A 13,432-nucleotide genomic window follows, 5' to 3' on the forward strand; every position below is an offset into this window, starting at 1 on the left:
ACTTTTTTAAAATAAATACAGACTTACTTAGAATTTGGACATCTAAGTTCATATATAAGTTCATATGTAATATTGTTCTGTGATTTTCCCTTATTTCTATTGTCCTTAACTGGTTTTAGTATTAAAGTTATACAAGCCACATGGGATAAGTTAAGGGGATAATCTTTTTTCCCATTCTCTGAAAGTTTTTGTATTATTCAACTGGTCTGTACCTTATAAATGAGTAAAAGTCACCTGTAAAAGCCATCTGGTCTTGTGGGAAGGTTTTAAATTGCTGATTTAATGTCTTTAATAATTACGAGACTAGTCAAGATTTCTTTGAATTACTGTGTTGGTCTAAAATATATAATACTCTCTGTGTTGTTTAATCCCTGTAACATCTGCAGTTGTAGTCCCTTACTGGTTCTGATATTTTTTTATAAGGTCTCTTTCCTAATCTTGTCAGAAGATTATTATGTTTTATTCATCTAGTCTTTAAGAGCCAACTTCTATCTTTGTTTACTACATGGTAGTTTTCTGCTGACATGATTTCTTATCTCCCTTCTGTTGGATTATTCTACTTTTTTCTAAGCTCATAAGTTGAAAGCTAATTCATTCATGTTCCATCTTTTGTAATGCAGGTTTTTTTAAGATTAATTTCCTTCAGAACAGTCTTCATCTCTAGACTTTTGACATATTGTACTTTTCTTTGTGTTCAGTTTTTAAATGATTTTAAATATATGACATTTTTTACTCACTCCTGAGTTATCAGAAATGTGTTTTAAATTTGAAATAAATGGAGATTATTTTCCCATAACTTTTCATTGCTACTTCTAATTTAAATTGTGTGGTGGTCAGAAAACATGATGTCTATTATGCTTTGAAAGAACATAATATATTTTCATAAATGTTTCATATGGGTGAAGAGAATGAGTATTCTGTACCTGCCTGGCAGATTTCTATGTTATGTTCATTAAATCAACTCTATTAACAATATTTTGCTCAGTCCTTATATATCTGTAGTGATTTTTTTGTTTGCTTAAAGTGTCGATAATTGAAAAATTACATTAGTCTCCAATGATCATGGTTGATTTTTCTGTTTCTACCTGTATTATTTCTATTAGTTTTTATTCCATGGGAAGTAAGGCTGTGTTGTTAGATATTTGGAAGTTGAATTTGTTCTGTGTTCTATGTGAGTTGCATCCTCCATCTTCACATAGTGGTTCTTCCTCCGGTGACCCTTCCTGTATGAGTATGCTTTGCCACTTACACAGTTACTCATGGAAATTAGGGGATATTAGTGTTTTCCATTTTTTCTCCCATCCTTTCACTTTCAACCATCTTGTGTTTTTATGTTTAGTGTTCAGAATATAGGTAGAATTTTGAAAAATACAAATCAACAATTTCTGTCACTTAAGTGATTAATTCCATCCTCTTTGTATTACTGTGTTTTTTGAGCCATTCAAACTTGTCTTGCATATCCTCATTCTTTCTGTTGTGAAGTGACTGAAATTTTCAGGTGATTTTTAAAAATATTCTCTTTTTTCCCTACATTGTTCTGAAATAATATATTTATCTCTATTTTTTTAGTGGTTACTCTTGAAATGTATTTTGCGTATATCTAATAGAAGTTATTTTTGTGTGTGAACTCTATAACTTTTGCTTATTTTTTGTTTATGAATGCCTTTTGTTTTATTCTTCAAATACAATTTTGAGTACACATTTCTAGGTTGACCGTTACTTTGTCTCAGCACTCTGAAGATGTCCTAATGTATTCTGGTTTATATTTTTGCTGTATTGGGAAGTTGGTGATGTATCTAATTCTGGTTTGCTGTCCACCTTTCAAATGAAGAGTTAAATCTTTAAGATCTGTTTCTGGCCATGTCCCCAGCCTATGGGTATTCACCATATATTACTTCTCTTTTCTACATACTAAATAATTTTCTTTTTAACTAATGAAGCATTTTTGTGGGATTTTTACCTTTTTTTTCTCCTTGTCTTTCTCTTTTGTTTTTTAAGTACCATAACTTTTATTTTTAATTATTATTCTTTCTCTTTAGTTGCCTTTCCCCACCTTCCTGGTTCTACTCCTTCATGGCCTAGTCTTGTGGACACCAGCAAGCAATGGGACTATTACTCAAGGAGAGAGAAAGACCGAGATAGAGAGAGAGACCGAGACCGAGAACGAGACCGTGATCGAGACAGAGAACGAGAACGCACCAGAGAGAGGGAGAGGGAGCGTGATCACAGTCCCACACCGAGCGTCTTCAACAGGTGTGTTCAGCGCACGGGGATTTATACAAGTGTGTTTCATATGCGTTTCAGAATTTTTATTCAGTGCCAGAATGGAATGTCCAATTCAACTGGGAAAGGATTGTTTGAAGAGTAGTGAGGATAGCCATTTTAAAAGCATCAAGGCTATCGTGTAATTCATAAGGACTTCCCACTATCTAAAGCAACAGTGTCCAAATTTGTTTGTTCATTTCTTCCTTAAAACAGTTTTGAAAATGTCATACCCCCTCATGTATTTTTATCTTGCCACATAAAATTTTTCATTTTAAGTATAAACGTTTGGCTAATTGGTAAAGAATCTGCCTGCAGTGCAGGAGATTCGGGTTTGATTCAAGTCGGGAAGGTCCCGTGGAGAAGGAAATGACAACCCACTCCAGTATTCTTGCCTGGAGAATTCCATGAACAGACGAGCCAGGCAGGCTGCAGTCCATGGGGTCAACTTAGCAAATAAACCAACCAACCAACCACATAGATAAAATTTCCAGTCTGTTATAAGTATCATAATTTTGAAAGTTATTGTTACTCTTTTGAACATATCCAGTGGATTAAGGATACTACAGTGATTTGTTAAACATCATTATCCATCTTTTTAAAATATATAAGCAAGCTCTCTTTAACAGTTGGAAACTCTGCGTTTCTTTTTGTGCTTGAATTCTTATTTCTGAACCATGTCCCGAAAGAATTTTATTGTAATGTAAAGTATTTTTATTATGAAAAAGTATTTTTAATTATCCATCCTATTTACCCTGCAACATACCTATGTAAGTTAATGTATTAAAAATGTAATGACCATAGTAAAGTGAAAGTGAAGTCACTCAGTTGTGTCCGACTCTTTGCAACTCCATGGACTGTAGCCCACCAGGTCTTCCATCTATGGAATTTTCTAGGCAAGAGTACTGGAGTGGGGTGCCATTTCCTATTAAGTATTTAAAATTTTTTTCTCATGTTGGTTATCATGATTTATTTCTATATATAAATATAATGCAAATTCTGAAAATAATTTACTGGAGGTACATTCCTTAGTGTGATGAAAGAGCTTCTGCCCATCTCTTAATTAATGTTTGCATCCATAAATGAATATTACTATTGTTAGGGGAAAAAAGGCTTTGCCAGTATTATATTTCTTTCTTTCTTTATTGTATAGATGTAAGCCCTGACAAACCTTGTTCACATGAAATATGTCAATAAGAATTAATGGAATTTTGTTGTGGCTCTGTCACTGTTATTTGAGCACGTTAAGGTTTAGTGATATGTCAAAATTATACAATTAACATATCATCAGAAATTACTTTTAAGAATCCATAAGCTCATGGCTTAGTTTTCTTAAAAGCAAAGAATTAGAAATCACCCAATTGTTACTCAGTATAACAATAAAAGTACCACAGACTGGTAGCCTAGAACAATAGAAATTTGCTCTCACAGGTCTGGAGGCTTTGAGAGAGAATTTGTTCCCTGCCCTTCTCGTACCTTCTGGTTGTTCTTAGCTGTCCTTGGTATCCCTTGATGCTTAACTCCAATTTTTATCTCTGTCTTCACACTCATTCTCCTCTCTCTGCATACAAGTTTCCCTGTTCTTATAAGGATATCAGTCTTTGGATTAGGGCACAGCCAAATCCAGAATAACCTCATCTTGCCTTGATGATTACATCCAGAAAGATCCTGTTTCCAAAGTTTTCAGTTTTCTGAGTTTCTTGGAATATCAAAAGGACTTTACCAAGACTTACCAGAAGACTACAAATTGTATTTAATACTCTTCATGTTAGAGGTACCCTGTTCAACTTAGTACATTTAGAAAGGGTTCAGTTCAGTTCAGTCACTCAGTTGTGTCCAACTCTCTGCGACCCTGTGAATCACAGCACGCCAGGCCTCCCTGTCCATCACCATCTCCCGGAGTTCACTCAGACTCACGTCCATCAAGTCGGTGATGCCATCCAGCCATCTCATCCTCTGTCATCCCCTTTTCCTCCTGCCCCCAATCCCTCCCAGTATCAGGGTCTTTTCCAATGAGTCAACTCTTTGCATGAGGTGGCCAAAGTGCTAGAGTTTCAGCTTCAGCATCATTCCCTCCAAAGAACACCCAGGGCTGATCTCCTTTAGAATGGACTGGTTGGATCTCTTTGCAGTCCAAGGGACTCTCAAGAGTCTTCTCCAACACCACAGTTCAAAAGCATCAATTCTTCGGCACTCAGCCTTCTTCACAGTCCAACTCTCACATCCATACGTAACCACTGGAAAAACCATAGCCTTGACTAGACGGACCTTAGTCGGCAAAGTAATGTCTCTGCTTTTGAATATGCTGTCTAGGTTGGTCATAACTTTTCTTCCAAAGAGTAAGCGTCTTTTAATTTCATGGCTGCAATCACCATCTGCAGTGATTTTGGAGCCCCAAAAAATAAAGTCTGACACTGTTTCCCCATCTATTTGCCATGAAGTGATGGGACCAGATGCCATGATCTTCGTTTTCTGAATGTTGAGCTTTAAGCCAGCTTTTTCACTCTCCTCTTTCAAGGGTTAGGAAAATTGAAATACTGTTAATTTTAGTATATCTTTTCCAAAGTGTCTTTAAAAATTAATGGAACACCTTTATGTGTACTTTTATATTTATTTTTATGCAAACCTGGAGCTGCAAGTTCTCCCATTCCATTTATGGAAAATAGCTACCAAATAATTCATGAAATACAGCTCCTATTTATTGGCAAGCCAGCCAGCCACATCACACCCAATTTCTTTGGGGGAAAAGTCTGACTTCATTTTTCTTGTTCTGTTAAATGAGTTAGTCCATATCCCTTGTCTAAGATAAAATAGTCACAGAACTCAAAATAAGGTGCTGCCTCTCCAACACTGTTTTGCTTTCCTTCAGAAGGAATTTTTTTTTTTTTTTTTTACTAGTTCAGGGAAAATTCTTAGGACTCCCACCATACTCCTCTACAGTATATCTAAAGTTAGAATGTCTCAAGACACAGGCCAAAATATTCCATTTCTTACTTCATACTTTGTAACAGAAGGATATATAAGAGATAAAGGCCTAAAGCCCTATAAAGACTCTATGGTTTCTGAAATAAAATTGGTCTTACTGACACTAATATTTTTAACTTAGATCTTATTGATTCCATGATGGTTTTAATACCCTGAGCCAATAATGTACTGTAGTAAAATTGTTGAAAAGAATGCCTTTCTTTTGTAAAAGATAAGGAACATGATGGAGAAGAGATTAACTGGAGAAATGGTGTGGTGGTTTACCTGCAGGTGTATCATTAGGCACTCCATATTTAGGAAGGAATTAGAGATGGCAGTAGCTACTCACTCCATTATTCTTGCCGGGAGAATCCTATGGAGAGGAACCTGGCAGGCTACAGTCCATGGGGTTGCCAAGAGTTGGACACGACTGAATGACTAAGCACATTTAGGAAAGAATAAATATGGAAGTTCAGGATATGGAAATTGATTCCCTAAAACTTTGTGCCATTGGAAAGAGCTCATTTATTGCCAGCCGAAAGAAGGAATTCAGAATTCTTTTTATGACCCATAAGTCACAAGTCCAGTGCACCCTTCTATATTTTAACCCCAATTCTCTCCCAAGCCAATATACTGCATGCTCTATGTATAGTGAACTAGTTGTACATCTGGAAATCCTCATAGTTTTAATACCTCCTTCCTTCATGTTATTCCTATCCTTTACTGCCTCACAAATTTTTACTGATTCTTCAAGGTTCTGCTCACATTTGTCTTCCATGAGCTCCTCTGAACCTGAAAGAAAGAATTTAATTATTCCTTCACATATTCCGTAAGCACTTCATGTATTTTCTTTAGAGCATGTCTTAGTAAGCCACTTTGAGGGCATTAACTGCCATTTTTCATCTCTCTGTTCTCACCCCTTTGTCCATTTATGCCTGGCACATAATGAATATGTTGGTGAATAAAATGATGTACACATATCAGGGAGGTGAATACAATAGAGAAAAAATGATCTTGAAAACTCTTGGTGAAACTGTGCTAGCTAGATAGGTTTTGAAATGGTTAAAAATCATCCTTTATCACTATCAAGGCATTAATATGAACATCTTTCTAATTAAGATATCCATTGAGGTACCTTCACAATGTAGAATGAAATATCTTTAAGATAACTTTTTCTTGTTTTATCAGCTTTTTATGCATAAGATACACAGGTACACAGTTTTCCTGATGTTGCTTGGTGAGATGAAGCAATGTTTCAGTTCAGGATGTGAGCATATGCCTGATTCAGACATTTGTTTTGTTAGATGTGATCATGTAATCATATACTTCTTAATCCAGAAAGGTTCTTGAGGATTATCCAGCCTAAATTTTAACTTGTCAGGTGAGAGAATGGAAGCATAGAGAAATTAAACCAACAGTAGAACCATGGTATCTACTGGAAATATGGTTGAGATATTACTTAAAATCATTTCTAGTCTTGTAATTAGGTAGTTTAAAAATTCTGTTGCCTTCTGTTTTCCTTATTTTTCTGTACTTGATTTTTGTTTTTTCTTTCTTCTTTTAGAGGTCATGGGGAATCATATTAATTCTTTCATTCATTAACTGACATTCTTTGAATCCCCGTTATATGCCAGGGACAAAGTTGTGTGCTGAAGATACAGAATTACTCATATACTGTCGTTACAGATTAACCATATAATAATTGTCACCTTAACTAGGACTGTGGTTGGAAGTTTAAAAGTTTGTGTAAAAAAAAGTGCAGAAAGAAACTCAGTAAGATTTATTCATCTTTTTTCTCTAATAGCTGCTAATAATATGACTTATACATTGTAGGCACCTGGTAAAATTTGATTGACTAAATAAGTGAAGATATGGGTCCGTACGTATGTTTGTATCTGTGTGTGTAGTCTATGTTCCGAGTTTGTGTGGTGGGAAATGTGCTGTTAACTTTAGTCAAAAAAGTACACAAATTCTGTTAAATCAAGGGCACTACTTTCCAGAAAGTTGAATTGTTTCTAATGTAGTTAAAATTAATATATTTGAAATAGTACGGTTCTCTCTTGAATGTACATGTTCACAAGGTAAGGAACGTAATTCAAAACTTAATAGGAAAGAAGTCTAAAATGAATTGCTTTGCTAGAGCTCATATAAGTTTACTTTGCATGAATAATACAATGTTTATAAAATACTTTAATTTTAAACACACCCATGCACAGATTCTACTCAATTTTTATTGATGCTAAAAACTGTTAATCGTTAAACCACATTTGATTTTCAGGTTGCTAGCTGTAGAGCATCAGGGGTAATGTTTACCTAAATCTGACTAAAACTTCAAGGCCAGAGAGGGGAAAAGAGGTGGAAGAATTTTGTGTTGTTCTGAATTATCCCAGAAATAGTGATCTTTGGAAAATCCAAGTGAAGTATAAGTAAAGGCTGTTTTTCTTCAAGACTGACATTTTAGCAGTACGGCATGTAGTGTGTGTTGTGTTACAAATTACAGAGTCATTGTTTTGAAAATTACAGGCAAGTTTCAACATGTTTTTTAGGCTGCTTAATTGTGGGCCAGAGGGAAGGCTGGTCATTCTAGGGTGTTTGAAATGAGCTCTAATGATTTCCAGGCCCAGAAAAACCTTTGTGCTGCAGCTGCTTATCGGAGAAGGGGTCTTTATATTTTGAGTATGAGACCAGATCTTCCACCATCTGTGGGAACGGTCCCATCAGATGGCTTGCTTTCAGAATCTGGCTCAAATCTAATAAAAATCGGTGGCAGGGTGAGAGGGAAAGAGGTTAGAAATGACAAATTGTGAGATAATTGACTTTAGTTATTTTTATGTAAATCCAGTTGGAATCATTACAAAGAGCTTATTTTTTTAAAAAAATTATTTTTGGCTGCACTGGGTCCTCCTTGTGGTGCACGGGCTCTTTGTTGCTATGCACGGGCAGTTGGCGCATGGGCCTCTTGTTGCAGTGGCTTCTCTTGGTGTGGAGCACAGGCTTTAGAGTACTAGGGCTTAGTTGCCCTGTGGCAGGTGAGATCTTCCTGGACCAGGAATTGAACACACATACCGTGCATTGCAAGGTGGATTCTTAATCCCTGGACCATCAAGAAAGTCCCAAGAACCTCATTTTTAAAGAGGATAACATTAATGCTAATGTTTGTCATGGTAGGTAGGTGCAAGTTTATTCTCCTTTTAGGAACTGTATTAGTCAGTTACCTTTACAAAAAGGGTTCTGCTTCTGAAAAGTTTAGCATTAAATTTATGAAGATGATAAACCTGCATGTTAGTGGATGTTTGTTGCGGGCCTACTCTTGTTCCAGACACACTTTATAAATACTATTATCAGTTCTGCAACAACCCTGAAAAAGACTGATGCCAGTTTTACAGGTGAGATAACTGAGTAGAGAGGTCAAGTTACTTACCCTGGACCATAGCAGAGTCAGGATGCCCCTGGGCCTGCTCTGCCCAGACTGCTCTTGCTACTTCCCACTTCCGGACATAGTGCATTACCTTTCTGGTGGCACATTTCCATTTTCCCAATACCAAGTACATATTTATGATTAGAAAAAAATTATTTTCATGTGTGTGTGTGTGCATATATATATGTATATATGTCTGCATATATGAATACTTTTAAAAATAAAAATGTATCACAGGCAATAACAACTTGGTCAGCAATATGACTTGGCATTAGGTATAGCACTCCTGAATTATCACTTTTGCTAAGAGACAGTTAGGTTGATTGGTTTTTATATGGCTTATACTTCCACCTGATTCTGTTTCCTATTACTCTCTAAGATTCCTTAGCATCTTGATGCTGTGTACAAATTACTAATTTAATAATTTGTATTACACATAATATTTCTAGAAACCATAGCTCTTTAGCATACAGTGTTCCAAAAGATACTTTTATTCATTCTAAAAGAGTTTACTGATATTAGGCTGTAGAGAATGTTGGCTTGTATGCTAAATAAAAAGACCTGAAGGATTAAGAAAAAAACAGAAGTATATCTCTGTTTTCACAGAAGGACCTGAAGAGAGGTCTCAAGAGGTAGGTAAAGAAGATTATGCTTGTAACAGTAGCCATCAGTCCCAGTTTCCTTAGTCCATTTTCTCCAAGATCAGAAAATGGAGGTGCAGCTTAATATGGATTTGAAGTTATTCCCATGGCCACCTTTCCATCCCACCCCCAGTGACACACACACAGTAGTAGTGTTATCGGGATGTCGGAATTCAGGTGTACACAGGCAGTTTTCAGCCTGCATTTTGTGTGGATATTGTGGAAGTTGCTTTGGTGTCACACTGTTCTTAATGTTTGTATTGCTTCTTTAGATGAATATACTTTTTATGTGATTCAAAATATTAAGAACCTTATCTGTATTTGAAAGCCAAATATTTTTAATAATGTTTTTAGAATTTTAACTACCTAAGGTTTTATAAATATAAGAATTTTGGTTGGAAATCTGAGCTAAGCAAACATTCTTTTAATTCTAAAAAGTAAAATAAAGTGAAAGTCACTCAGTCGTGTCCAACTCTTTGCGACCCCATAAACTACAGTCCATGGAGTTCTCCAGGCCAGAATACTGGAGTGGGTAGCTGTTCCCTTCTCCAGGGGATCTTCCCAACCCAGGGATCAAGCCCAGGTCTCCCACATTGCAGGCAGTTTCTTTACCAGCTGAGCCACAAGGGAAGCTGCAAATTAAAATTTAAATCAGTTTCAGCCCCCAGTTTTTGAAGAAAAACAGCATTGTTTTTGTAAAATTTCTTCCCTGTAACAACTGAAAGCATAGAAAAAACTTGATCCTTTAACATAATGTGTAATTATTGTATATTTTGTATTGTATTATATCTAGTACTAATTTGGGAGCAGCATTGTTTTCTTCTCAGTTCAGCAGAGACATACTTTGCACCTGTTCTGTTTAAGGTGCTAACATGGGGACTTCTGGACTCAGGTCACCTCTTTTATAATTTGAAGTCGTTCAGAATCAACAGTCCAGCTGTCAAGAATACTTGTTTCTATTCTGTTTCAGTGATGAAGAACGATACAGATACAGGGAGTATGCAGAAAGAGGCTATGAGCGCCACAGAGCAAGTCGGGAGAAAGAAGAACGACACAGAGAAAGACGACACAGAGAGAAAGAGGAAACCAGACACAAGTCCTCTCGAAGGTTTGCTCTTTAATAAAATAATGAATCAGTTTGAAGCCAGGCAAATTGATTTGACTTCAGGAAGTAGAAGCAGACATTGCCAATAACCACTAGAGCATGTATGTGTTCCTAATTAGAAGATCAAGAATAATCTGTTAAAATAGTTGGTTCTTTTATAGATTTCAGCAAAGACCTTGAAATCTAACAAGGTTATGTTTAATACCCATAAGCCAAAATTAGCATGAAATGAAAAATATATGAAAATTAAACTTACTACATTATCTTGTTGAGCAGGAGGGAATTTGTCATGAATCAGTTTTTAGTAGTAAATATTATTAAACAAAGCAATGTTCACTTTAATCAAAAAACATTCAGGGCCCTGTAGTCTCAAAAAAAAGCATTACATTTTTAATGTGTATTGTTTGTATAAAATCAACTCTAGAAAGTAATTTCCTGTTATGATTTAGTACTTTAGTTTCTAATTTGTAATTAGTCTTTTAGAATACAGTATATGGTCCCTACTGGCCCTCTCAGCACAGTGGGCATTGTGTCAGTCTCATAATCTAAAGTATGAGGGCCTTACTGTTCTAGTATAACAAAAGTGAAGGTGAGCATTAAATGTAAGTATAATCCCAGCATAGAAGTCACATAAAATGTGATTACTCTCCAAAATGTATTTGAGAAAAAAAAGTATTAGGTTACTTAAAACCCATTGCTCTCCCAAGAATTTACCTAAAGTGGGTTGATTTGTCACTACTTATGTAGGTAAACATTTTTAAGAAAAATATGCCTTTCTTTTTTTCTTCAGCAATAGTAGACGTCGCCATGAAAGTGAAGAAGGAGACAGTCATAGGAGACACAAGCACAAAAAATCTAAAAGAAGCAAAGAAGGAAAAGAAGCTGGCAGTGAGCCTGCTCCTGAACAGGAGAGCACTGAAGCTACACCTGCAGAATAGGCGTGGTCATGGCCTTCTGTGTATAGTAGTGCCAGAAGTAGATACTGTAAATCTTGTTATTTTTCTGGATAATGTTTAAGAAACTTGCCTTTCATCTTGTTCTGTTAGTATGAAAAGTTAATTTTCTCTTCCAAAATAAAAGAGTGAATTTTTCATGTTAAGTTAAAATTTTTGTCTTGTAATATTTAAAAAATAAAAAGGCAGTAATGACTTTGTATGGAAGAAAGTAATGTGAATTCTCAGCAGAGAATTTAAAGAGCTATGTTTAGCTGTGTACATACACAATCTCTCATAAAAGTCAAGGTTCCCTCTTGTCCAGTTTTCTTTCTTTCTTTCTCTTTTTTACAGCTCAAGCAGGCAAGATTTATTGAGCAAGCAGTACACTTTCGGGGCAAGAGAGTGGGCCAGCACCCACAGAAGAGGTCTTGGCTGGTTTTCTTGACTTAATCAAATACCAGTCTCTTATGAAGTTGCACTACAAAAGGCATCAGAAGGTACCTCTGCGTATTGAGATTAAAACTAGTCTTTTCTCATCACTGCTGTGGCACTGTGGTTTTGCATATTAAAGAACTCATATTCAGTTTTGATATCACAGCTTTTTTATAGCAGGTTTTCAGTGTTCTAAATTTGGGTTTATGGTGAAACTAAATGGGGAAGTTTTATATCCACAGTAATAAAATCTAATGGCATTTGGGTTGCCTCTAAAATAACTTTCAGTTTCTAGAGAGCAGGCACATGGACAAATACTCATCACTGTGACAAAAATTTGAATTGCCTCACTGCCATCTTCTATGAGCCAAAGCAGGGTCAAAGTGGTTTGGCCTTTTCTTGATGCTTTTTCAAGGCTTATTGGTTGAGCAGCATGTCGGGTTTTTACAGTTACTAGCTATATTGTGAATGAAAATAAATGACAAGAGCTTTAATCATTTTCTGTAACATTTAAGAAAATACAAGTTTACAAAATTCTGTGAGCATGTTTAGGGATAACCCATAGGAAGTGTTTGTCAGTGAAGGTAACAACATGGTTTTAAAAGAATGAATTACTAGGAACTTTTAAATAGTGATGATAGAAATGTACTTAGTATCACATACTAAAGGACAGCTATATAATTTTTGAAAAATATTTATTTCTCATTTGATGAACACTTTTCAGCAGTGCACTTTTATAATCCTGTGTCTGGAAATTGTTTTTAAAATGCCCATAATGAATGCTTTACAGACCTCAGCACATACCAAATTTTAATTAAACTGTATGATTTGAATTCAGTAGGAGCATACAAACCATGTCAGCTGTTGAAGAGCTTTATAGTGAATAGAAAATTTAATCTTAAAGCTGTGGAGTAATGAGAAATGTTCCACACTGAATAAAAATTAGTAATGTTTATATTTTGAGAATTATATTTTCTGAGGTGTAATTGGCTTTCATTAGATCCTACTTTTCCTGATGTTAAAGTTTAATATTTTTACAGTATAGCCTTCAAATAAAAAAAAAATGACAAGATAAGTACATTGTTTCAACTTAGCTTACTTATTGATTTCCTATTTTTTTATAACCCATCATTCATTCTATAAAAAAGTGCCAGGCCAAGAAGCAATGGTGAGAGTTATTTTTCCTTTAAGTTCTTTTAGCATCCTTGCCAAGCAGGCATGTATCATTCCTGTTGTACTTCTACCATTGACAGCCAGAAGAATATCACCACATCTAAAATGTAAATAAATAAACAAGGTATATGATTAACATTTTGAGCCATAGCTGAAGTTAATGCAATTTTTATGGTGGTCTTAGTTTTTGCTACGCTTGTCAGTTTTGATTATATTACTTCTAACTAAGATTCTCCCCACATCCATCACTTAAATTCTATCAAATTCTATTATTCATCTTGTTTTAGAAAGAATTCTAAAAGTAGCGAAAGTTGCTGTATGGGATCAAGGATAACTCTTAATTTTGGATTTCTTGGGAATGGAATGCTACATAAATGTTTCAAATTTATGACCAATAAAAATAGGCATAATAAATATATGCCTTATTTCAAATGGGGCCAAGCTTTTGCACATAAAAACCAGAATCTTTGAATATAAGTTTTTTGTTAAGCAGTCATTGTTA

The 13,432-nt window shown here is 35.3% G+C and overlaps 2 protein-coding genes across 22 annotated transcripts in view; one reads left to right on the forward strand and one right to left on the reverse strand.

The window, feature by feature from the left end:
• Positions 1 to 12,811, forward strand: part of FIP1L1 (factor interacting with PAPOLA and CPSF1) — a 69,420-nt gene extending 56,609 nt beyond the window's left edge. For 15 of the 17 annotated variants that reach the window (XM_040238206.1, XM_040238210.1, XM_040238201.1 and 12 more), the window contains 3 exons: positions 2,040 to 2,253; positions 10,256 to 10,393; positions 11,181 to 12,720. In XM_040238206.1, the coding sequence (XP_040094140.1) occupies positions 2,040 to 2,253; positions 10,256 to 10,393; positions 11,181 to 11,328 (500 nt within the window). In that variant the 3' untranslated portion in view covers positions 11,329 to 12,720. Of the gene's footprint in view, positions 1 to 2,039; positions 2,254 to 10,255; positions 10,394 to 11,180 lie in introns of all 17 variants that reach the window. The other 2 variants (XM_040238217.1, XM_040238205.1) reach the window with 2 other exon arrangements.
• The window catches only part of LNX1 (ligand of numb-protein X 1), a 195,652-nt gene continuing 194,655 nt past the window's right edge, over positions 12,436 to 13,432 (reverse strand). For 4 of the 5 annotated variants that reach the window (XM_040238196.1, XM_040238195.1, XM_040238198.1 and 1 more), the window contains one exon: positions 12,445 to 13,030. In XM_040238196.1, the coding sequence (XP_040094130.1) occupies positions 12,895 to 13,030 (136 nt within the window). In that variant the 3' untranslated portion in view covers positions 12,445 to 12,894. Of the gene's footprint in view, positions 13,031 to 13,432 lie in introns of all 5 variants that reach the window. The other variant, XM_040238199.1, reaches the window with a different exon arrangement.

This window comes from Oryx dammah, unplaced genomic scaffold (genome assembly GCF_014754425.2).
Source record: "Oryx dammah isolate SB20612 unplaced genomic scaffold, SCBI_Odam_1.1 HiC_scaffold_3, whole genome shotgun sequence".
Classification (NCBI taxonomy): Eukaryota; Metazoa; Chordata; class Mammalia; order Artiodactyla; family Bovidae; genus Oryx; species Oryx dammah.